The sequence below is a fragment of the Rana temporaria genome, chromosome 9, assembly GCF_905171775.1.
Source record: "Rana temporaria chromosome 9, aRanTem1.1, whole genome shotgun sequence".
Taxonomy (NCBI): Eukaryota; Metazoa; Chordata; class Amphibia; order Anura; family Ranidae; genus Rana; species Rana temporaria.
The window spans coordinates 178,334,135-178,359,941 of record NC_053497.1 but is presented as its reverse complement, the minus strand read 5'-3'; the positions used below and the strand labels follow the sequence as shown (position 1 = coordinate 178,359,941).

The following is a 25,807-nucleotide window of genomic DNA, read 5'->3' as shown; positions in this document are numbered from 1 at the left end:
ATACAAAATCAGTAATAATATAATATACAGCTTAAACACTGAAAGATTGTATCTAAGATCGTACACAATAGAAGTGGAAGGGAAAACATCCCCATAATTATTCTATAGGTGCTGTGATGATAGAAGTGCCCCTGTATTGGTGAAGTGACAGGTGCTCTTTGATTGGTCCTCACCTCCTGCTGCCTCTTAATGAGCGAGTCTCTCTCCTCCAGCGAGGACGTCAGCTCCAGGAGCTTCATCTGCAGGTCGCTGCTGCTGCCTTGCTTCACCGTCACGTCGTGCTGGAACTTGGTGACCTGAGTCTGCAATACACGTCACACGAAGGCGTTAGAATTGCGCATCTCACGGAGGAGGGGAAAACGGTCAGCTCATCCCCCATTGTCAAGCCTTACCCTCAGGGTGCGGATCTCCTTGTCCTTCTCCGCTCGGAGGCTGTCGATCATCTCCTTGTAATGCCGGGTGATCTCGTCAGTCTTGGCCTGCAGCATGGGGTTGGAGACGGTTTCGGAGACCTGCGTGGAAACAAAAAAGACGTGTCAATAGCGCGCTAGACGAGTATACAGAAAAGGAAAGGACACCTGAAAGTAGTTCACGTGTCATACAAAGCATTTTAAAAAACACACAATAAAGACACTTTGAGGTCCATTTATAAGACATTCGTTAGCCGAATGTCAGAAGAATTCATACAAGGTGACCAAAACGTACCCATGTTATTTCTAGCAGTCTAATTCCTATATCTTTGTCTCCATCTAGTGGCCTAATTTCAGTATAGCTTTCTGAAACTTCTCAATGAGAAATATACCACACATTGGCCACTAGATGGAGCCGACAACACAGCAATTAATCTACTAGGAAAAAATGAATGAGAAATTTCAGCAATCTTGCTAGAATACTTTATAAATAAAACCCCTTTACAGTGGCAGCCCCGTCCATAAAGGGTGCAAGGGCACCTCCCCCCCAATCCATGCATCTGACCCCCTAATATACATGCAGGGAGCCGGACACGTGGATTCCAAATGTTTTTTTTAAGCACGTGATTAGATCCGGAGGCTCCAATTGGCTTAAAAAAAGGGTGGGCTCGGGGCGCAGAGCACTGTGCCCTGAGTCCACCCAGTTGTGTAACAATAATGAATGAATATTCGCTATTGTCTTCCTGATTCTCCTCCTGGCCAATCAGGAAGCGGGTCCTGAGACTCGATTGGCTGAGAGGAGAAGCAATCCTATTTGCCACAGAGGGAAGGAGGAGGAGTGAAGCTGTCGCCGAGGAGGAGACGCAGGAAGGAGCCTGTGAACTAGATGGGGGTAAGTGCGGGGCATGGGGCTAGGTGGCGGAAAGATGCCCCCCCCCCCCCTCCCAAATATACGGCACCAGCCACCACTTCCCCTTTCTATCTCCTCACTCAAAGGAAAAGTGAAAATCTACATCTCACAGAGTGCGGACAGCCCACTCCTCCTAGGTTATGGGGATAAGGCGAAGGGGAGGTGTTCTGTAGGAGAGCAGCTTAGAGTGACAACGCTGCTTCTCAATACAGTGCAGTCAGTGAGCGTTGTCACCCCAGGACAGGAAGTGTACTACTTGCAGGATCGCCGGGTGAAAAGAAAGAAAACATTTAAAGGAGTTCTATAATGCATTTCTTTTTTACAAGATAATGTTCCCTTAGGCTTTACCTTTCAGTCGATGTCTTTCTTTCCTAAATCGGCGCAGCCATTCTTCTGCTACCTCCTCATCACCACCCGCACCTCTGTTCCACACAGTATCGCTTCCCGCACCTCTGTTCCACACAGTATCGCTTCCCGCACCTCTGTTCCACACAGTATCGCTTCCCGCACCTCTGTTCCACACAGTATCGCTTCCCGCACCTCTGTTCAACACACAGTATCGCTTCCCGCACCTCTGTTCCACACAGTATCGCTTCCCGCACCTCTGTTCCACACAGTAAAGCTTCCCGCACCTCTGTTCAACACACAGTATCGCTTCCCGCACCTCTGTTCCACACAGTATCGCTTCCCGCACCTCTGTTCCACACAGTATCGCTTCCCGCACCTCTGTTCCACACAGTATCGCTTCCCGCACCTCTGTTCCACACAGTAACACTTCCCGCACCTCTGTTCCCTACCGCATTCCCCCCCCCGCACAATATCACTTCCCGCACCTCTGTTCCCTACCGCATCCCCCCCCCCGCACCTCTGTTCCACACAGTAACACTTCCCGCACCTCTGTTCCACACAGTAACACTTCCCGCACCTCTGTTCCCTACCGCATCCCCCCCGCACAATATCACTTCCCGCACCTCTGTTCCCTACCGCATCCCCCGCACCTCTGTTCCACACAGTATCCCCGTTCCCTACCGCATCCCGCACCTCTGTTCCACACAGTAACACATCCCGCACCTCTGTTCCCTACCGCATCCCCCCCCCCGCACAATATCACTTCCCGCACCTCTGTTCCCTACCGCATCCCCCCCCCCGCACAATATCACTTCCCGCACCTCTGTTCCCTACCGCATCCCCCCCGCACAATATCACTTCCCGCACCTCTGTTCCCTACCGCATCCCCGCACCTCTGTTCCACACAATATCACTTCCCGCACCTCTGTTCCACACAATATCACTTCCCGCACCTCTGTTCCCTACCGCATCCCCCGCCGCACCTCTGTTCCACACAATATCACTTCCCGCACCTCTGTTCCACACAGTATCCCCCCCCCGCACCTCTGTTCCACACAGTAACACTTCCCGCGCCTCTGTTCCACACAGTAACACTTCCCGCACCTCTGTTCCACACAATATCACTTCCCGCACCTCTGTTCCCTACCGCATCCCCCGCCGCACCTCTGTTCCACACAGTAACACTTCCCGCACCTCTGTTCCACACAGTAACACTTCCCGCACCTCTGTTCCCTACCGCATCTCCCCCCCCCCCCCCCCCCCCCCCGCACAATATCACTTCCCGCACCTCTGTTCCCTACCGCATCACTTCCCGCACCTCTGTTCCACACAATATCACTTCCCGCACCTCTGTTCCACACAGTATCCCCCCCGCATCTCTGTTCCCTACCGCATCCCCCCCCCCCCCCCCGCATCTCTGTTCCCTACCGCATCCCCCCCCCCCCGCATCTCTGTTCCCTACCGCATCCCCCCCCCCCCGCATCTCTGTTCCCTACCGCATCCCCCCCCCCGCACCTCTGTTCCACACAGTAACACTTCCCGCACCTCTGTTCCACACAGTAACACTTCCCGCACCTCTGTTCCACACAATATCACTTCCCGCACCTCTGTTCCACACAGTATCACTTGCCGCACCTCTGTTCCCTACCGCATCCCCCCCCCCCCCCCCCGCACAATATCACTTCCCGCACCTCTATTCCCTACCGCATCCCCGCACCTCTGTTCCCTATCGCATCCCCCGCACCTCTGTTCCACACAATATCACTTCCCGCAGCTCTGTTCCCTACCGCATCCCCCCCCGCACCTCTGTACCACACAATATCACTTCCCGCACCTCTGTTCCACACAGTATCACTTCCCGCACCTCTGTTCCACACAGTATCACTTCCCGCACCTCTGTTCCACACAGTATCACTTCCCGCACCTCTGTTCCACACAGTATCACTTCCCGCACCTCTGTTCCACACAGTATCACTTCCCGCACCTCTGTTCCACACAGTATCACTTCCCGCACCTCTGTTCCACACAGTATCACTTCCCGCACCTCTGTTCCACACAGTATCACTTCCCGCACCTCTGTTCCACACAGTATCACTTCCCGCACCTCTGTTCCACACAGTATCACTTCCCGCACCTCTGTTCCACACAATATCACTTCCCGCACCTCTGTTCCACACAGTATCACTTCCCGCACCTCTGTTCCACACAGTATCACTTCCCGCACCTCTGTTCCACACAGTATCACTTCCCGCACCTCTGTTCCACACAGTATCACTTCCCGCACCTCTGTTCCACACAGTATCACTTCCCGCACCTCTGTTCCACACAGTATCACTTCCCGCACCTCTGTTCCACACAGTATCACTTCCCGCACCTCTGTTCCACACAGTATCACTTCCCGCACCTCTGTTCCACACAGTATCACTTCCCGCACCTCTGTTCCACACAGTATCACTTCCCGCACCTCTGTTCCACACAGTATCACTTCCCGCACCTCTGTTCCACACAGTATCACTTCCCGCACCTCTGTTCCACACAGTATCACTTCCCGCACCTCTGTTCCACACAGTATCACTTCCCGCACCTCTGTTCCACACAGTATCACTTCCCGCACCTCTGTTCCACACAGTATCACCCCTCCCCATACCTGTTCTCCACTATATTCCCTGCACCTCTGTTCTCCACTGTAACCCCCACCTCGGTTGCCTACTGTAACCCCCCCCCCCCACACACCTGTTTTTCACTGCCTGAGCCAGCGGCGGTGGTGGACTCACCTCAAGGAGCATGACACTGATGCTGCCTGTTCTCCCACAGCAGATCTCTGACGATCCAAGGGGGGGGGGGGGGATCACGGCAAGCACAGGCAGGGATCTCACCCGCGCCAGCCGACTCCATGTTAATTCAGCACTTCCGGGCTGCTCCTTGTCCCCCATGTCCAACTCTGTATCCCCCATGTCCAACTCTGTATCCCCCATGTCCAACTCGAGGTCAGGGAGGGGTCAGATAGAGAGGGATAAGAGAGGGGGTGTCAGGGAGGGGGTCAGAGAGAGGGATAATAGAGGGAGTGTCAGAGGGGTCAGAGAGAGAGTGTGGGGGTCAGGGAGAGAGAGGGGGGGAGAGAGAGAGAGGTGTCAGTGAGAGAGGGGGTGTCAGAGAGGTCAGGGAGGGGTCAGAGAGAGAGAGGGATAATAGAGGGAGTGTCAGAGGGGTCAGAGAGAGGGGGGGGAGAGAGGGATAATAGAGGGAGTGTCAGAGGGGGGGGAGAGAGAGAGATAGAGGGGGGGAGAGAAGGAGAGAGAGGGGGGTGTCAGAGAGGTCAGAGAGAGAGGGATAAGAGAGGGGGTGTGAGAGGGGTCAGAGAGAGAAAGAGAGAGCGAGGTGGTCAGGGAGAGAGAGAGATTAGGGAGAGAGAGAGGTGTCACAGAGAGAAAGAGTGGTGAAAGAGGGGGATCAGGGAGACAGAGGGGGGTGTCAGAGAGGGGTCAGATAGAGAGGGATAAGAGAGGGAGTGTCAGAGAGGTCAGGGAGGGGGTCAGAGAGAGAGGGATAAGAGAGGGAGTGTCAGAGAGAGAAATAGAGAGCGAGGTGGTCAGGGAGAGGGAGAGAGAGAAAGGGGAGATAGAGAGAGAGGTGTCAGAGAGAGGGGGTGTCAGAGAGAGAGTGGTGAAAGAGGGGGATCAGGGAGAGCGATCGGGGAGAGAGGGGGGGTGTCAGAGAGGTCAGGGAGGGGGTCAGAGAGAGAGATAAGAGAGGGGGTGTCAGAGAGAGAGAGAGGGATAAGAGAGGGAGTGTCACAGAGGTCAGGGAGGGGGTCAGAGAGAGAGGGGGGTGTCAGAGAGTGGTATAAGAGAGGGGGTGTGAGAGAGGTCAGAGAGAGAAAGAGAGAGCAAGGTGGTCAGGGAGAGAGAGAGAGGGATAAGAGAGGGGGTGTCAGAGAGGTCAGGGAGGGGTCAGAGAGAGAGGGATAAGAGAGGGGGGTGTCAGAAAGGGGTCAGAGAGAGAGAGAGGTCAGGGAGGGGTGAGAGAGAGAGGGGTGTCAGAGAGAGGGTGCATGGTCTGGTCAGTGGAAGTGCTCACTCACTTGGATGGATCCCCAGAGGCTGGCTCGGCTCAAGGAGGAGAAGGAGGGGTGGAAATCCCCCGCAGCTGCAACTCTGCCTGTGTCCCTCGACTCCCTTCACAGAGCCTGTCAGCAACGGCTGATGGGGGGTCGGCATCAGCACAGCCTATTTACCTTTTTTTTTTCTCGGGGGGCCATTGACCAGTTGCCGCCTCCCCTCTGGATCCGCCCCTGGCTCAGCTCACACTATCATAGGCAGCTCTCTTCAGACCCTTCCTTCCCTCACGCTAGCGATGGAAGAGGTGGGCGGAGCAATTGATTGGCACGGAGGCAGAGCGCTCTGAATGCTGGGGCGGCCTCTGACATCACTGGTTGCTAGGCGCTGGGCGGGAAGCTATTCTAACAAGCAGTGAGGTGAATCGCTCCCGCCCCCTAGTTTGCACAGCCCAGCGAATCAGGGCTGTGCAAACGAATGCGAAATTAATATTCAAAGTGTGGGAGTGACCCACAGGAGCCAGGGGCGGACACAGGAGGCCAGAGCAGACGGGGGGAAGGCTAAAGAAGCGTGACGTTTCGTTACCAAGATGGGGGTACGAAATTCATAGCCAAGAATGACTGGCCGAACTTCCGGTTTCTGAGAAGTCGGGGGTTGCGGCAGATATGACACTAAAGGTGAATTACATTGTTATATACTTTTTAAAGATGTTGCCAATTTTAAAAAAAATTTTTGCTCTGGAGTACTCCTTTATTAATGAAAAAGCAAACTAATGCGGCCACCCCATCTAAGGACCGATAAGCTGAAATACATTTTTTTTTTTTTTTCTTGGGGTCAGATTCACCTTAAAATGTAGAAACTCCAAGACTGGAGGAGAAGCAATGCTGCAGGTAACATCAATACGCAGATCTCGCCCAACATTACCCGTAGCTCAGAAACAGAAAACGTGTGCGGAGGTCTCACCTGAACCCGCAGATTCTTGTTCTCCTGCTGCATGGCGTTCTTGGCGTACTCCAGCTCCTTCAGTCGGTAGTCTTTGTCGCTGTCGGCGTTGCGCAGGGATGTGATGGTCTCCTCCACGCTGCGCAGCTTCATCTGACTCTCCTTCAGTTCTTGCTGGAGGGACAAAAGAGGACGGAGCCGGGGGGTTATGAGGGGAGGAGGGTTGGGGTCACCTATGTACTTCTCTTAAAGTAGAACTCCGCTCATAATGTAGAGTTTTTATTCGTATGCGTGTGTCCCACATATGGGGGCTGTCCAATCACACATCATCCTATCACATGGGGCTGTCCAATCACACATCATCCTATCACATGGGTCTGTCCAATCACACATCATCCTATCACATGGGGCTGCCCAATCACACAGCATCCTATCACATGGGTCTGTCCAATCACACAGCATCCTATCACATGGGTCTGTCCAATCACACATCATCCTATCACATGGGTCTGCCCAATCACACATCATCCTATCACATGGGTCTGTCCAATCACACATCATCCTATCACATGGGTCTGTCCAATCACACATCATCCTATCACATGGGTCTGTCCAATCACACATCATCCTATCACATGGGTCTGTCCAATCACACATCATCCTATCACATGGGTCTGTCCAATCACACATCATCCTATCACATGGGGCTGTCCAATCACACATCATCCTATCACATGGGTCTGTCCAATCACACATCATCCTATCACATGGGTCTGTCCAATCACACAGGGCCAGATCCACATTAGAATTACGCCGGCGTATCTATTGATACGCCGCGTAATTCCAAAGTTCCCGCATCGTATCTTTCTTTTGTATCTACAAAACAAAGATACGACGGCATCTGGGCTCGATCCGACTGGCGTACGTCTTAGTACGCCGTCGGATCGTAGGTGCATTTTTCCGCCGGCCGCTAGGTGGCGTTTCCGTCGAAATCCTCGTCGAGTATGCAAATTAGCTATATACGGCGATCCACGAACGTACGCCCGCCCGGCGCATTTTTTTACGTTGTTTGCGTTCAGCTTTTTCCGGCGTATAGTTACCCCTGCTATATGAGACATACTCAATGTTATGTATGGGCGTTGTTCCCGCGTCAAATTTTTTACGTTGTTTGCGTAAGTCGTTCGGGAATAGGGATTTGCGTAGAATGACGTCACCGTCGTAAGCATTGGCTTCTTCCGGTTTAATTTCGAGCATGCACACTGGGATACCCCCACGGACGGCGCATGTGCAGTTAAAAAAAAACGTCATTTACGTCGGGTCACGACGTATTTACATAAAACACGCTCCCATCACATCGATTTGAATTGCGCGCCCTTACGCCACGCCGCCGTAACTTACGGCGCAACTTCTTTGAGGATAAGGAAAATACGCTGTAAGTTACGGCGGCGTAGTGTATCAGAGATACGCTACGCCGGCCGCAACAATTCGCCGATGTACGTGGATCTGCCCCACAGTGTCTATCACATGGGTCTGTCCAATCACATGGCACCCTCTCATTCAGCGTCCAATCACACAGTATCCCATCACATGGGGCTGTCCAATCACAAAGATTATCCTACTATCACATGGGTCTGTCCAATCACACAGTGTCTCATCACATGGGGCTGTCCCATCACACACCATCCTATCACATGGGTCTATCCAATCGCATGGCACCCGCTCATTCAGCATCCAATCACACAGTGTCCTATCACATGAGATGAGCCAATCAAGACAGTGTCCTATCACATAGGGCTGTCCAATCACACAGTATCCTATCTCATGGTATCACATGAGACAAGACAATCACACAGTGTAGAATTATATGGGGCTGTCCAATCACATTGCGCCCTCTCATTCAGCGTCCAATCACATTGCACCCTCTCATTCAGCGTCCAATCACATGCCACCTGTCCTATAAAGCGTTGGCCGTACCTGCTGCTGGCGGTTCTTCTCTCTCAGGGAGGCCAGGATGGTCTCGTATTCTCTGATCTGGTCGTCTTTGAAGGTCAGATCTTTCTCCAGAGATTTTTTGGCCGTTTCTAATTTCTGTAAGAAGAAAACACAAGTATCAGAGTTTCCACAGGAAGGAAGTCGGCACTCAATGCAAAAAAAAAGTCATTGCAGCCAATACAAGATTGATTTCCATTCATGTTGCAGGGATCCTCAAACTACGGCCCTCCAGCTGTTGTAGAACTACACATCCCATGAGGCTTTGTAACACACTGACATTCACAGACATGACTAGGCATGATGGGAATTGTAGTTCCTGAACAACTGGAGGGCCGTAGTTTAAAGACCCCTGATGTAAGGTGTCCACCACAATATGCAGGGGGAGCACCAACACAGGAAGGTTACAGTGAGCGACGGCATGAAATCCTACACCCCTATGGCAGCTGGTGATGTTTTAGGATGGGGGGTTGCCAAACCCGCCCTTCCTTTTTGGTCCCTCCTACTTCTCATAAGCCCCACCCCTTATAAAAATCCACCCATAGTGTCAGGAGTATACAGCCCAGCATCACAGACGGGGAATACAGCCCAGCATCACGGACGGGGGCATGCAAGTCCAGCATCACAGACGGGGGCATGCAAGCCCAGCATCACAGACGGGGGCATGGAAGCCCAGCATCACAGATATGGTATACAGCCCAGCATCACAGACGGGGGCATGCAAGTCCAGCATCACAGACGGGGGGGGGCATGCAAGTCCAGCATCACAGACAGGGGGCATGCAAGTCCAGCATCACAGACGGGGGCATGCAAGCCCAGCATCACAGACGGGGGCATGGAAGCCCAGCATCACAGATATGGTATACAGCCCAGCATCACAGACGGGGGCATGCAAGTCCAGCATCACAGACGGGGGGGGGCATGCAAGTCCAGCATCACAGACAGGGGGCATGCAAGTCCAGCATCACAGACGGGGGCATGCAAGCCCAGCATCACAGACGGGGCATGCAAGCCCAGCATCAAAGACGGGGCAGGCAAGCCCAGCATCACAGATCCGGGGGCATGCAAGCCCAGCATCACAGACGGGGGCATGCAAGTCCAGCATCACAGACGGGGGCATGCAAGCCCAGCATCACAGATGGGGCATGCAAGCCCAGCATCACAGACGGGGCATGCAAGCCCAGCATCACAGATATGGTATACAGCCCAGCACTCTCTCAGTATCTACCAATCCAGCCAAGAGATGAAAGCAAGCGCTGCTCGGGCCGTGCGTTCCATCCACAGAGCCGCTGCGCCACTTTCGGTTTCCCACTGGCACATAGAAACTGGAAGTGATGCCGCGAATCAGAGGAAAGCATCGCCCATTTCCTACGGCGGTGCCAATAGGAAAACCACACAACAGGGAGAATGACCAATAAGGTAGTGTTGCGACGCATTGCTTTGCGCCGCAAGCACTCAGAAAACCAGGCAAATTAAGCAATCACGTGATTACATAGACATCATGCTGCCCATAGGGCACTGTGTCCGGCGCCCCTACACAGTGCACTTAAAGGACCTTTTTTTTTTAAAGGACCTTTTTTTTGTGACTAGCTTTGGGGAGGGCAGCGCCGGTGCGCTCCCTATGGATGGGCCGCCACTTGGGATGATATGGGCTGGGAATTTGAGAAATCAAATGATGGGATGTTTTGTGGCCTTATAATGGGGGCAGGGATGAGATCATATAGATGTAGAATAGGAGTCCTACACATTTAGGACCCCACTGGGCAATAGACATGCCGACCGCTGGTCAGATCAAGTCAGCATGATGACTACAACCTTCACATGCCTATGACCACCTCTAGGGAAGAAAGATGTTCTTAAATTCAGGGTCAGAGCTCCTCCCCCTTGGTTCTCTGCACTGGCTGGTGATGCCAGTAGGGGGCAGAGTTTTTATTCTTCTCCATCAGACACTATGAGATGGGATCGGAAAAGAATGGGGTGTTTCACAGCCCCCGCCTGCCCAGAAATAAAACACCCTTCTATTATAAATACAATATTCCCAATTCATGTTCTCCTGGTCTGACCAGTTATACAAACTCCCACACTGCTCCTATCATGTCATATCAATGACTTCATTGTGCCAAGGTTTCGGTACTCCTCCACCCAACACACCCTTCATGACCCCGACACCCAGCATGTCTCCATGTGACCCCAATGTAGCGAGGTCCCGGGTTCCCAGAAGCCTAATGGTGACCTTCAGAAATAGGGACAGCTGACATCCCTGTGTAGAGTGGAAAAGCATGGTGGGTGTAATGCAGGGAAAGGCTTCCAACCCCATCACCAGTGTACCTCACCCGACCCCATCACCCAGCTCACCCTACACTCACCAGACCCCATCACCCAGCTCACCCTACACTCAGTGTACCTCACCCGACCCCATCACCCAGCTCACCCTACACTCAGTGTACCTCCCTTGACCCCATCACCCAGCTCACCCTACACTCGGTGTACCTCCCTTGACCCCATCACCCAGCTCACCCTACACTCAGTGTACCTCTCCAGACCCCCATCACCCAGCTCACCCTACACTCAGTGTACCTCACCCGACCCCCATCACCCAGCTCACCCTACACTCGGTGCACCAGACCCCATCACCCAGCTCACCCTACACTCAGTGTACCTCACCCGACCCCATCACCCAGCTCGCCCTACACTCAGTGTACCTCACCCGACCCCATCACCCAGCTCACCCTACACTCACCAGACCCCATCACCCAGCTCACCCTACACTCAGTGTACCTCACCCGACCCCATCACCCAGCTCACCCTACACTCAGTGTACCTCCCTTGACCCCATCACCCAGCTCACCCTACACTCGGTGTACCTCCCTTGACCCCATCACCCAGCTCACCCTACACTCAGTGTACCTCACCAGACCCCCATCACCCAGCTCACCCTACACTCAGTGTACCTCACCCGACCCCCATCACCCAGCTCACCCTACACTCGGTGCACCAGACCCCATCACCCAGCTCACCCTACACTCATTGTACCTCACCCGACCCCATCACCCAGCTAGCCCTACACTCAGTGTACCTCACCCGACCCCCATCACCCAGCTCACCCTACACTCAGTGTACCTCACCAGACCCCATCACCCAGCTCACCCTACACTCATTGTACCTCACCAGACCCCATCACCCAGCTCGCCCTACACTCAGTGTACCTCACCCTACCCCATCACCTAGCTCGCCCTACACTCGGTGTATCTCACCAGACCCCCATCACCCAGCTCACCCTACACTCAGTGTACCTCACCCGACCCCATCACCCTGCTCACCCTACACTCATTGTACCTCACCAGACCCCATCACCCAGCTCGCCCTACACTCATTGTACCTCACCCGACCCCATCACCCAGCTCACCCTCATTGTACCTCACCCGACCACATCACCCAGCTCGCCCTACACTCAGGGTACCTCACCCGACCCCATCACCCAGCTCACCCTACACTCGGTGTACCTCACCCGACCCCATCACCCAGCTCACCCTACACTCAGTGTACCTCACCTGACCCCATCACCCAGCTCGCCCTACACTCAGTGTACCTCCATCGACCCCATCACCCAGCTCGCCCTACACTCAGGGTACCTCACCCGACCCCCATCACCCAGCTCACCCTCATTGTACCTCACCCGACCACATCACCCAGCTCACCCTACACTCAGTGTACCTCTCCCGACCCCATCACCCAGCTCACCCTCATTGTACCTCACCAGACCCCATCACCCAGCTCACCCTACACCAGGGATATGCAATTAGCGGACCTCCAGCTGTTGCAAAACTACAAGTCCCATCATGCTTCTGCCTCTGGGTGTAATGCTTGTGGCTGTCAAATTCTTGCTATGCCTCATGGGAGTTGTAGTTCTGCAACAGCTGGAGGTCCGCTAATTGCTTATCCCTGCCCTACACTCATTGTACCTCACCAGACCCCATCACCCAGCTCACCCTACACTCATTGTACCTCACCAGACCCCATCACCCAGCTCGCCCTACACTCAGGGTACCTCACCCGACCCCCATCACCCAGCTCACCCTACACTCAGTGTACCTCACCCGACCACATCACCCAGCTCACCCTCATTGTACCTCACCAGACCCCATCACCCAGCTCGCCCTACACTCAGGGTACCTCACCCGACCCCCATCACCCAGCTCACCCTACACTCAGTGTACCTCACCAGACCCCATCACCCAGCTCACCCTACACTCATTGTACCTCACCAGACCCCATCACCCAGCTCGCCCTACACTCAGTGTACCTCACCCTACCCCATCACCTAGCTCGCCCTACACTCGGTGTATCTCACCAGACCCCCATCACCCAGCTCACCCTACACTCAGTGTACCTCACCCGACCCCATCACCCTGCTCACCCTACACTCATTGTACCTCACCAGACCCCATCACCCAGCTCGCCCTACACTCATTGTACCTCACCCGACCCCATCACCCAGCTCACCCTCATTGTACCTCACCCGACCACATCACCCAGCTCGCCCTACACTCAGGGTACCTCACCCGACCCCATCACCCAGCTCACCCTACACTCGGTGTACCTCACCCGACCCCATCACCAAGCTCACCCTACACTCAGTGTACCTCACCTGACCCCATCACCCAGCTCGCCCTACACTCAGTGTACCTCCATCGACCCCATCACCCAGCTCGCCCTACACTCAGGGTACCTCACCCGACCCCCATCACCCAGCTCACCCTCATTGTACCTCACCCGACCACATCACCCAGCTCACCCTACACTCAGTGTACCTCTCCCGACCCCATCACCCAGCTCACCCTCATTGTACCTCACCAGACCCCATCACCCAGCTCACCCTACACCAGGGATATGCAATTAGCGGACCTCCAGCTGTTGCAAAACTACAAGTCCCATCATGCTTCTGCCTCTGGGTGTAATGCTTGTGGCTGTCAAAGTCTTGCTATGCCTCATGGGAGTTGTAGTTCTGCAACAGCTGGAGGTCCGCTAATTGCTTATCCCTGCCCTACACTCATTGTACCTCACCAGACCCCATCACCCAGCTCACCCTACACTCATTGTACCTCACCAGACCCCATCACCCAGCTCGCCCTACACTCAGGGTACCTCACCCGACCCCCATCACCCAGCTCACCCTACACTCAGGGTACCTCACCCGACCCCCATCACCCAGCTCACCCTACACTCAGTGTACCTCACCCGACCACATCACCCAGCTCACCCTCATTGTACCTCACCAGACCCCATCACCCAGCTCGCCCTACACTCAGGGTACCTCACCCGACCCCCATCACCCAGCTCACCCTACACTCAGTGTACCTCTCCCGACCCCATCACCCAGCTCACCCTCATTGTACCTCACCAGACCCCATCACCCAGCTCACCCTACACCAGGGATATGCAATTAGCGGACCTCCAGCTGTTGCAAAACTACAAGTCCCATCATGCTTCTGCCTCTGGGTGTAATGCTTGTGGCTGTCAAAGTCTTGCTATGCCTCATGGGAGTTGTAGTTCTGCAACAGCTGGAGGTCCGCTAATTGCTTATCCCTGCCCTACACTCATTGTACCTCACCAGACCCCCATCACCCAGCTCACCCTACACTCAGTGTGCCTCCCTCGACCCCATCACCCAGCTCACCCTACACTCAATGTACCTCACCAGACTCCATCACCCAGCTCACCCTACACTCAAATGTCCCTCACCCGACACCATCACCCAGCTCACCCTACACTCAGCGTCCCTCACCCGACCCCATCACCCAGCTCACCCTACACTCAATGTACCTCACCTGACCCCATCACCCAGCTCACCCTACACTCAGCGTCCCTCACCCGACCCCATCACCCAGCTCACCCTACACTCAATGTACCTCACCTGACCCCATCACCCAGCTCACCCTACACTCATTGTACCTCACCAGACCCCATCACCCAGCTCACCCTACACTCAGTGTGCCTCCCTCGACCCCATCACCCAGCTCACCCTACACTCATTGTACCTCACCAGACCCCATCACCCAGCTCACCCTACACTCATTGTACCTCACCAGACTCCATCACCCAGCTCACCCTACACTCAAATGTACCTCACCCGACCCCATCACCCAGCTCACCCTACACTCGGTGTACCTCACCAGACCCCATCACCCAGCTCACCCTACACTCATTGTACCTCACCAGACCCCATCACCCAGCTCACCCTACACTCAGTGTCCTTCACCAGACCCCATCACCCAGCTCACCCTACACTTGGTGTACCTCACCCGACCCCCGCACCCAGCTCACCCTACACTCAGTGTACCTCACCCGACCCCCATCACCCAGCTCACCCTACACTCATTGTACCTCACCCAACCCCATCACCCAGCTCACCCTACACTCGGTGTACCTCACCCGACCCCCATCACCCAGCTCACCCTACACTCGGTGTACCTCACCCGACCCCCATCACCCAGCTCACCCTACACTCAGTGTACCTCACCCGCCCCCCATCACCCAGCTCACCCTACACTCAGCTCGCCCTACACTCAATGTACCTCACCCGACCACATCACCCAGCTCACCCAACACTCAATGTACCTCACCCGACCCCATCACCCAGCTCACCCTACACTCAGTGTACCTCACCAGACCCCATCACCCTGCTCACCCTACACTCAGTGTACCTCACCCGACCCCCATCTCACCCTCATTGTACCTCACACGACCCTAAAATCCAGTGCACTCTACCTGACACCAAGCCTGTCTACCACCAAACTCTTTCCCTCTACCTAGCCACCCATCTACAGCCTTTCATCCTATAGACATCCAGACCTGCATCTAGCTTGATTTTTGGGAAAGCCAAATACGAGGCGCCTTTCCTGTGCCCGCAGAGCTCTGGTCCAAATACAATGACCACATTGCTGCCAATCACGTTTGTATAAGATCCGCGTACATCGGTGGTGGTCACCACTTACATTCAGATCGTCCTGCAAGTGTCCCAGTTCCTCCCGCAGGCTGCTGAAGGTCGTCAGAACAAGTTTCATCGATTTATCGGAGGTCTGCCTCATCTAACCATGGGATGAAAAAGACAATCAGTGCAAAAAAATCTATATATACAGAGAAGACCGAAAACAATTTAAAACAAACGGTAATAACAAAGAGTATTTTGTGTTTTCTGCGGAGTCTCACCTGCAGAAGGTAGCGGATTTGCTGCTTGGTGAGTTCAGAGACGCCTTTTGGGATCAGCGATTCGATGTCTTCCTACAAGAGAGAAAAGAGAAGAACTGGGCGTCACACGGCGAATCGTCACACGGCGAATCGTCACACGGCGAATCGTCACACAGCGAATCGTCACACGGCGAATCGTCACACAGCGAATCGTCACAGAGGAGATCCAGGGACAGAACCCGAGATGGATCTTCATCAGTTACATTCAGGGCCATTGATCATTTATTGACTCATTAAAATAAAAACTCTACATTACATATCAGGGTGAGAAGGTGGTTATTACACCAATTTGTGTTGTTATTGGCGACAACAAGGGTCAGTTTAATATCAGAAGTGACCAGAGAGTCCGCTGTCCCAGCCATAGTTGAGCGCAGCCTAGTGCACCCCAAAACTCATATCCATTGGCATCACTGGGGGGGGGCTATAGTCCCGAAGCTGGGGCCCATAGCCAGGGATGGACTGGCCATTGGGACTACAGGGAGTTTCCCGGTGGGCCGGCTTCAGTGACAGGGGACTGCCGCCCTCCTCTGTCTCTCCCTTCCCGCAGTGCTCACCTGGGGGGAACAGAGAAGCAGGGGAGGAGCAGGGGGAACGACAGAGGAGCATGGGGGAGGGGACAGACAGCTTCTACCCAATCTTGTCCTATAAGGGGGGCACCGAACTGATTCTTTGCCCCCGGGTGAAATAATGTCTAGCTTCCCCACTGGTACTGCCTATAAGAGTACTAGGACCAGCCGTTCTACTCTAATAAAGTAGAACGGCTAGTGAAGGGGGAGAGGGGGCTTGAGGGGGGGGGGGTGCGGGAGTTGTCCGGGCGCCATGGGAGAGACCTGTCAAAGTGGGCCAGTCTGGATGAAGGCCAGGGCCAAATTTTTAGCCCTGCCCATAGCCTCTTACAGCAGGAGTCCCAGCCTAACCAACAGGCCGTGGTCTCCCTGCCAGTCGGGCAGCGAGCAGGCGGGCTGCATGAGAGAGCCGGGCAGGTGGATGAGAGAAGCAAAAGGGTGGATGAGCAGATATGGCATCATCTCTCTCCGCCCGCCCTGCATCACCGCTCTTTCGCCTTCACAAGCGGGCCTCTTCAATGTTGGAGGTGTGGCTGTGATGCTAGAAATCACCAACACCAGTCATTGCCCGCAAAAATGCGGCACACCTCCTGCGCACATGCCTATGGTGGTTGCAGCACAAAGAGGAACACAGAAAAAGACTTTAGTCTGCCGAGGAGCTGCGGCAGTGGCTTCATTATGATTAACAATAATAATTATTATTTCTATTGTTGTTGTTTTGTTATCTACTTGACCTCCGAAAGATTTACCCCTCTTAATGACCAGGCCATTTTTTTGCCGTACAGCACTGCACTACTTTAACTGACAATAGCGCGGTCATGCAACACTGTGCCCAAACGATATTTAGATCCCTAGGCGTGCGCAGGGGGTGGTGTGCCTGGGCACTCCCTTATCACTATGTGCAGTGCCGACCCCCCCCCCCCCCCCTACTGCCTGGCCTCCCGTCCTCTCCACTCTCTCTGGCTGCTGCGGGGGATATTTCAGGATGAAGAGCGGGGAGGTACGTGATCTGGCACACGTGATGCGGTCGGCAAGCGGGTAATAATATTTATTAATAATAATAATATTAAATTGCTGTGACAATTTTTAAACTTCTTTCCCAGATTTTATGGAAACATTTACAAATAAATGATCCCCCTTTTTTCTTGGAGGATGGAAATCAATTGTGAGGATCCCATAGCAGCTGCATGGTCTGTTCTGGTTATTGTCACACCAATGTTCCTTTTTAGAAAAGAAGAGTTATCCAGGAAAGAGGATGCGTGTCTGGTGACATTTAGGAGGGGAATTCCAGATCAGGGAGCAGCACAAGAGAAGTCCCGGAGAAGGCGCAGAGCGTGAACGGAACGAGGCGTCGCTGGCTGTATAGCTGGAGGTGGTGACGGCTAGTGTGACGTGACCGCTGTATGTAATACTAAGGACTACACAAGACCTCATTTAAAAAAGACAAACCCAACACTGAAATGGCCATGTTAGGGACGTGACATTTTCCATATCTGTACTGAATATATACAGAGCAGACTAAAGAGTTTTCTGTGCAGCTTTAGGAACAAATATGACAACTCGGTTGACATCCAGAAACTGATAAAGGGGACCCCACTGGGGACATATACAAAGCTGCCCATACAACATACCATCACATCAGAGCCCCTCCCCCCCATCACATCAGAGGTCTCCCCCATCACATCAGAGGTCTCCCCCCCCATCACATCAGAGGTCCCCCCCATAACATCCGAGAGATCCCGCCATCACATCAGAGGTCTCCCCCATCACATCAGAGAGGTCCCTCCCATCACATCAGAGAGGTCCCTCCATCACATCAGAGAGGTCCCTCCATCACATCAGAGAGGTGCCTCCATCACATCAGAGAGGTGCCTCCATCACATCAGAGGCCCCCCCCTCCATCACATCAGAGGCCCCCCCTCCATCACATCAAAGACGTCCCTCCATCACATCAGAGAGGTCCCCTCCCATCACATCAGAGAGATCCCTCCCATCACATCAGAGAGATCCCTCCATCACATCAGAGAGGTCCCTCCATCACATCAGAGAGGTCCCCTCCCATCACATCAGAGAGGTCCCTCCCATCACATCAGAGAGGTCCCTCCCATCACATCAGAGAGGTCCCTCCCATCACATCAGAGAGGTCCCTCCATCACATCAGAGAGATCCCCTCCATCACATCAGAGAGATCCCCCCATCACATCAGAGAGGTCCCTCCCATCACATCAGAGAGGTCCCTCCCATCACATCAGAGAGGTCCCTCCCATCACATCAGAGAGATCCCTCCATCACATCAGAGAGATCCCTCCCATCACATCAGAGAGATCCCTCCATCACATCAGAGAGGTCCCTCCCATCACATCAGAGAGGTCCCTCCCATCACATCAGAGAGGTCCCCTCCATCACATCAGAGAGATCCCCTCCATCACATCAGAGAGATCCCTCCATCACATCAGAGAGATCCCTCCCATCACATCAGAGAGGTCCCTCCCATCACATCAGAGGGGTCCCTCCATCACATCAGAGAGGTCCCTCCCATCACATCAGAGAGATCCCCTCCATCACATCAGAGAGATCCCTCCATCACATCAGAGAGGTCCCTCCCATCACATCAGAGAGATCCCTCCCCCATCACATCAGAGAGATCCCTCCATCACATCAGAGATCCCTCCATCACATCAGAGAGGTCCCTCCATCACATCAGAGAGGTCCCTCCCATCACATCAGAGAGGTCCCAGAGGTCCCTCCATCACATCAGAGAGGTCCCTCCCATCACATCAGAGAGATCCCCTCCCATCACATCAGAGAGGTCCCTCCCATCACATCAGAGAGGTCCCTCCCATCACATCAGAGAGATCCCTCCATCACATCAGAGAGATCCCTCCATCACATCAGAGAGATCCCTCCATCACATCAGAGAGATCCCCTCCATCACATCAGAGAGGTCCCTCCATCACATCAGAGAGATCCCTCCCATCACATCAGAGAGATCCCTCCATCACATCAGAGAGGTCCCCCCATCACATCAGAGAGATCCCCCCCATCACATCAGAGAGATCCCTCCATCACATCAGAGAGATCACTCCATCACATCAGAGAGATCCCTCCATCACATCAGAGAGATCCCTCCATCACATCAGAGAGGTCCCTCCATCACATCAGAGAGATCCCTCCATCACATCAGAGAGGTGCCTCCATTCACATCAGAGAGATCCCTCCATCACATCAGAGAGATCCCTCCATCACATCAGAGAGGTCCCTCCCATCACATCAGAGAGGTCCCCTCCATCACATCAGAGAGATCCCTCCCCCATCACATCAGAGAAATCCCTCCATCACATCAGAGAGATCCCTCCATCACATCAGAGATGTCCCTCCCCCATCACATCAGAGAAATCCCTCCATCACATCAGAGAGATCCCTCCATCACATCAGAGAGATCCCTCCATCACATCAGAGAGGTCCCCTCCATCACATCAGAGAGATCCCTCCATCACATCAGAGAGATCCCTCCCATCACATCAGAGAGGTCCCTCCATCACATCAGAGAGGTCCCTCCATCACATCAGAGAGATCCCTCCCCCATCACATCAGAGAAATCCCTCCATCACATCAGAGAGGTCCCCCCATCACATCAGAGAGATCCCCCCCATCACATCAGAGAGATCCCTCCATCACATCAGAGAGATCCCTCCATCACATCATAGAGGTCCCTCCATCACATCAGAGAGATCCCTCCCCCATCACATCAGAGAAATCCCTCCATCACATCAGAGAGGTCCCCCCATCACATCAGAGAGATCCCCCCATCACATCAGAGAGATCCCTCCATCACATCAGAGAGATCCCTCCATCACATCAGAGAGGTCCCCCCATCACATCAGAGAGATCCCCACCCCCCATCACATCAGAGAGATCCCTCCATCACATCAGAGAGATCCCTCCATCACATCAGAGAGATCCCTCCATCACATCATAGAGGTCCCTCCCATCACATCAGAGAGGTCCCTCCATCACATCAGAGATCCCTCCATCACATCAGAGAGATCCCTCCATCACATCAGAGAGGTCCCTCCATCACATCAGAGAGGTCCCTCCATCACATCAGAGAGATCCCTCCATCACATCAGAGAGGTCCCTCCATCACATCAGAGAGGTCCCTCCATCACATCAGAGAGATCCCTCCATCACATCATAGAGGTCCCTCCCATCACATCAGAGAGGTCCCTCCATCACATCAGAGATCCCTCCATCACATCAGAGAGATCCCTCCATCACATCAGAGAGGTCCCTCCATCACATCAGAGAGGTCCCTCCATCACATCAGAGAGATCCCTCCATCACATCAGAGATCCCTCCCCCATCACATCAGAGAAATCCCCCCATCACATCAGAGAGATCCCTCCATCACATCAGAGAGATCCCTCCATCACATCAGAGATCCCTCCATCACATCAGAGAGATCCCTCCATCACATCAGAGAGGTCCCCCCATCACATCAGAGAGATCCCTCCATCACATCAGAGAGGTCCCCTCCATCACATCAGAGAGATCCCTCCATCACATCAGAGAGGTCCCTCCATCACATCAGAGAGATCCCTCCATCACATCAGAGAGGTCCCCTCCATCACATCAGAGAGATCCCTCCATCACATCAGAGAGGTCCCTCCCCCATCACATCAGAGAGGTCCCTCCCATCACATCAGAGATCCCTCCATCACATCAGAGAGATCCCTCCATCACATCAGAGAAATCCCTCCATCACATCAGAGAGGTCCCCCCATCACATCAGAGAGATCCCTCCATCACATCAGAGAGGTCCATCCATCACATCAGATAGATCCCTCCATCACATCAGAGAGGTCCATCCATCACATCAGAGAGATCCCTCCATCACATCAGAGAGATCCCTCCATCACATCAGAGAGATCCCTCCATCACATCAGAGAGATCCCTCCCCCATCACATCAGAGAGATCCCTCCATCACATCAGAGAGATCCCTCCATCACATCATAGAGGTCCCTCCATCACATCAGAGATCCCTCCATCACATCAGAGAGGTCCCTCCATCACATCAGAGATCCCTCCATCACATCAGAGAGATCCCTCCATCACATCAGAGAGATCCCTCCATCACATCAGAGATCCCTCCATCACATCAGAGAGATCCCTCCATCACATCAGAGAGGTCCCTCCCCCATCACATCAGAGATCCCTCCATCACATCAGAGAGATCCCTCCATCACATCAGAGAGGTCCCTCCATCACATCAGAGAGGTCCCTCCATCACATCAGAGAGATCCCTCCATCACATCAGAGAGATCCCTCCATCACATCAGAGAGATCCCTCCATCACATCAGAGAGATCCCTCCATCACATCAGAGAGATCCCTCCATCACATCAGAGAGATCCCCTCCATCACATCAGAGAGATCCCCCCATCACATCAGAGAGGTCCCTCCCATCACATCAGAGAGGTCCCCTCCATCACATCAGAGAGATCCCTCCATCACATCAGAGAGATCCCTCTCATCACATCAGAGAAATCCCCCCCCATCACATCAGAGAGATCCCTCCATCACATCAGAGAGATCCCTCCATCACATCAGAGAGATCCCTCCATCACATCAGAGAGGTCCCTCCATCACATCAGAGAGATCCCTCCATCACATCATAGAGGTCCCTCCATCACATCAGAGATCCCTCCATCACATCAGAGAGATCCCTCCCATCACATCAGAGAGGTCCCTCCATCACATCAGAGAGGTCCCTCCCCCATCACATTAGAGAAATCCCTCCATCACATCAGAGAGATCCCCCCATCACATCAGAGAGATCCCTCCATCACATCAGAGAGATCCCTCCCATCACATCAGAGAGATCCCTCCATCACATCAGAGATCCCTCCATCACATCAGAGAGATCCCCTCATCACATCAGAGAGATCCCCCCATCGCATCAGAGAGATCCCTCCATCACATCAGAGAGATCCCTCCATCACATCAGAGAGATCCCCTCCATCACATCAGAGAGATCCCCCCATCACATCAGAGAGGTCCCTCCCATCACATCAGAGAGGTCCCCTCCATCACATCAGAGAAATCCCTCCATCACATCAGAGAGATCCCTCCATCACATCAGAGAGATCCCTCCATCACATCAGAGAGGTCCCTCCATCACATCAGAGGTCCCTCCATCACATCAGAGAGATCCCTCCATCACATCAGAGAGATCCCCTCCATCACATCAGAGAGATCCCCCCATCACATCAGAGAGGTCCCTCCCATCACATCAGAGAGGTCCCCTCCATCACATCAGAGAGATCCCTCCATCACATCAGAGAGGTCCCTCCATCACATCAGAGATCCCTCCATCACATCAGAGAGATCCCTCCATCACATCAGAGAGGTCCCTCCATCACATCAGAGAGATCCCCCCCATCACATCAGAGAGATCCCTCCCATCACATCAGAGAGATCCCTCCATCACATCAGAGAGATCCCCTCCATCACATCAGAGAGATCCCCCCATCACATCAGAGAGGTCCCTCCCATCACATCAGAGAGATCCCCTCCATCACATCAGAGAGATCCCCCCATCACATCAGAGAGGTCCCTCCCATCACATCAGAGAGGTCCCTCCATCACATCAGAGAGGTCCCTCCCATCACATCAGAGAGGTCCCCTCCATCACATCAGAGAGATCCCTCCATCACATCAGAGAGATCCCTCCATCACATCAGAGAGATCCCCCCATCACATCAGAGAGGTCCCTCCATCACATCAGAGAGGTCCCTCCATCACATCAGAGGTCCCCTCCATCACATCAGAGAGGTCCCTCCATCACATCAGAGAGGTCCCCCCATCACATCAGAGAGGTCCCTCCATCACATCAGAGAGATCCCCCCCCATCACATCAGAGAGATCCCCCCCCATCACATCAGAGAGGTCCCTCCATCACATCAGAGAGGTCCCTCCATCGCATCAGAGAGATCCCTCCATCACATCAGAGAGATCCCCCCCCCATCACATCAGAGAGATCCCTCCCATCACATCAGAGAGATCCCTCCCCCATCACATCAGAGAGGTCCCCCCATCACATCAGAGGCCCCCCCTCCATCACATCAGAGGTCCCTCCATCACATCAGAGGTCCCTCCATCACATCAGAGGTCCCCTCCATCACATCAGAGAGATCCCGCCATCACATCAGAGAGGTCCCTCCATCACATCAGAGAGGTCCCTCCATCGCATCAGAGAGATCCCTCCATCACATCAGAGAGATCCCCCCCCATCACATCAGAGAGATCCCGCCATCACATCAGAGAGATCCCGCCATCACATCAGAGAGGTCCCTCCATCACATCAGAGAGGTCCCTCCATCACATCAGAGAGATCCCGCCATCACATCAGAGAGGTCCCTCCATCACATCAGAGAGATCCCTCCATCACATCAGAGAGATCCCTCCATCACATCAGAGAGATCCCTCCATCACATCAGAGAGGTCCCTCCATCACATCAGAGAGGTCCCTCCATCGCATCAGAGAGATCCCCCCATCACATCAGAGAGGTCCCCTCCCATCACATCAGAGAGATCCCTCCATCACATCAGAGAGGTCCCCCCATCACATCAGAGAGATCCCCCCATCACATCAGAGAGATCCCTCCATCACATCAGAGAGATCACTCCATCACATCAGAGAGGTCCCCCCCATCACATCAGAGAGGTCCCTCCCCCATCACATCAGAGAGACCCCTCCATCACATCAGAGAGATCCCTCCATCACATCAGAGAGATCCCTCTCCCATCACATCAGAGAGATCCCTCCATCACATCAGAGAGATCCCTCCATCACATCAGAGAGGTCCCCCCCCCATCACATCAGAGAGATCCCGCCATCACATCAGAGAGATCCTCCCATCACATCAGAGAGATCCCTCCATCACATCAGAGGCCCCCCTTCCATTACATCAGAGGCCCCCCCTCCATCACATCAAAGACGTCCCTCCATCACATCAGAGAGGTGCCTCCATCACATCAGAGAGGTCCCCTCCCATCACATCAGAGAGGTCCCCTCCCATCACATCAGAGAGATCCCTCCATCACATCAGAGAGGTCCCCTCCATCACATCAGAGAGATCCCCCCATCACATCAGAGAGGTCCCTCCATCACATCAGAGGCCCCCCCTCCATTACATCAGAGGCCCCCCCTCCATCACATCAAAGACGTCCCTCCATCACATCAGAGAGGTGCCTCCATCACATCAGAGAGGTCCCCTCCATCACATCAGAGAGGTCCCCTCCATCACATCAGAGAGATCCCTCCATCACATCAGAGAGGTCCCCTCCCATCACATCAGAGAGATCCCTCCATCACATCAGAGAGATCCCCTCCATCACATCAGAGAGGTCCCTCCATCACATCAGAGAGGTCCCTCCATCACATCAGAGAGGTCCCTCCTCATCACATCAGAGAGATCCCTCCATCACATTAGAGAGATCCCCCCATCACATCAGAGAGATCCCTCCATCACATCAGAGAGATCCCTCCATCACATCAGAGAGATCCCTCCATCACATCAGAGAGATCCCCTCCATCACATCAGAGAGATCCCCCCATCACATCAGAGAGGTCCCTCCCATCACATCAGAGAGGTCCCCTCCATCACATCAGAGAGATCCCTCCATCACATCAGAGAGGTCCCTCCATCACATCAGAGAGATCCCTCCATCACATCAGAGGTCCCCCCCATCACATCAGAGAGATCCCTCCATCACATCAGAGAGATCCCTCCATCACATCAGAGGTCCCTCCATCACATCAGAGAGATCCCCCCATCACATCAGAGAGATCCCTCCATCACATCAGAGAGATCCATCCATCACATCAGAGAGATCCCCCCATCACATCAGAGAGATCCCCCCATCACATCAGAGGTCCCCCCCCCATCACATCAGAGAGGTCCCTCCCATCACATCAGAGAGGTCCCTCCATCACATCAGAGAGATCCCTCCATCACATCATAGAGGTCCCTCCCATCACATCAGAGAGGTCCCTCCATCACATCAGAGAGATCCCTCCATCACATCAGAGAGGTCCCTCCATCACATCAGAGAGATCCCTCCCCCATCACATCAGAGAGATCCCTCCATCACATCAGAGAGGTCCCTCCATCACATCAGAGAGATCCCTCCATCACATCAGAGAGGTCCCTCCATCACATCAGAGAGATCCCTCCATCACATCAGAGAGGTCCCTCCATCACATCAGAGAGATCCCTCCATCACATCAGAGAGGTCCCTCCATCACATCAGAGAGATCCCTCCATCACATCAGAG

The 25,807-nt window shown here is 53.8% G+C and overlaps 1 protein-coding gene across 1 annotated transcript in view; it reads right to left on the bottom strand.

Annotated features, from left to right (window-relative positions):
• The window catches only part of POF1B (POF1B actin binding protein), a gene marked incomplete at its 3' end in the record, with an annotated part of 175,645 nt that overhangs the window by 12,429 nt on the left and 137,409 nt on the right, over positions 1–25,807 (bottom strand). The window contains 6 exon segments of the mRNA XM_040325044.1: positions 174–302; positions 393–512; positions 6,687–6,839; positions 8,640–8,753; positions 15,650–15,742; positions 15,864–15,935. Coding sequence (XP_040180978.1) covers positions 174–302; positions 393–512; positions 6,687–6,839; positions 8,640–8,753; positions 15,650–15,742; positions 15,864–15,935 — 681 coding nt within the window.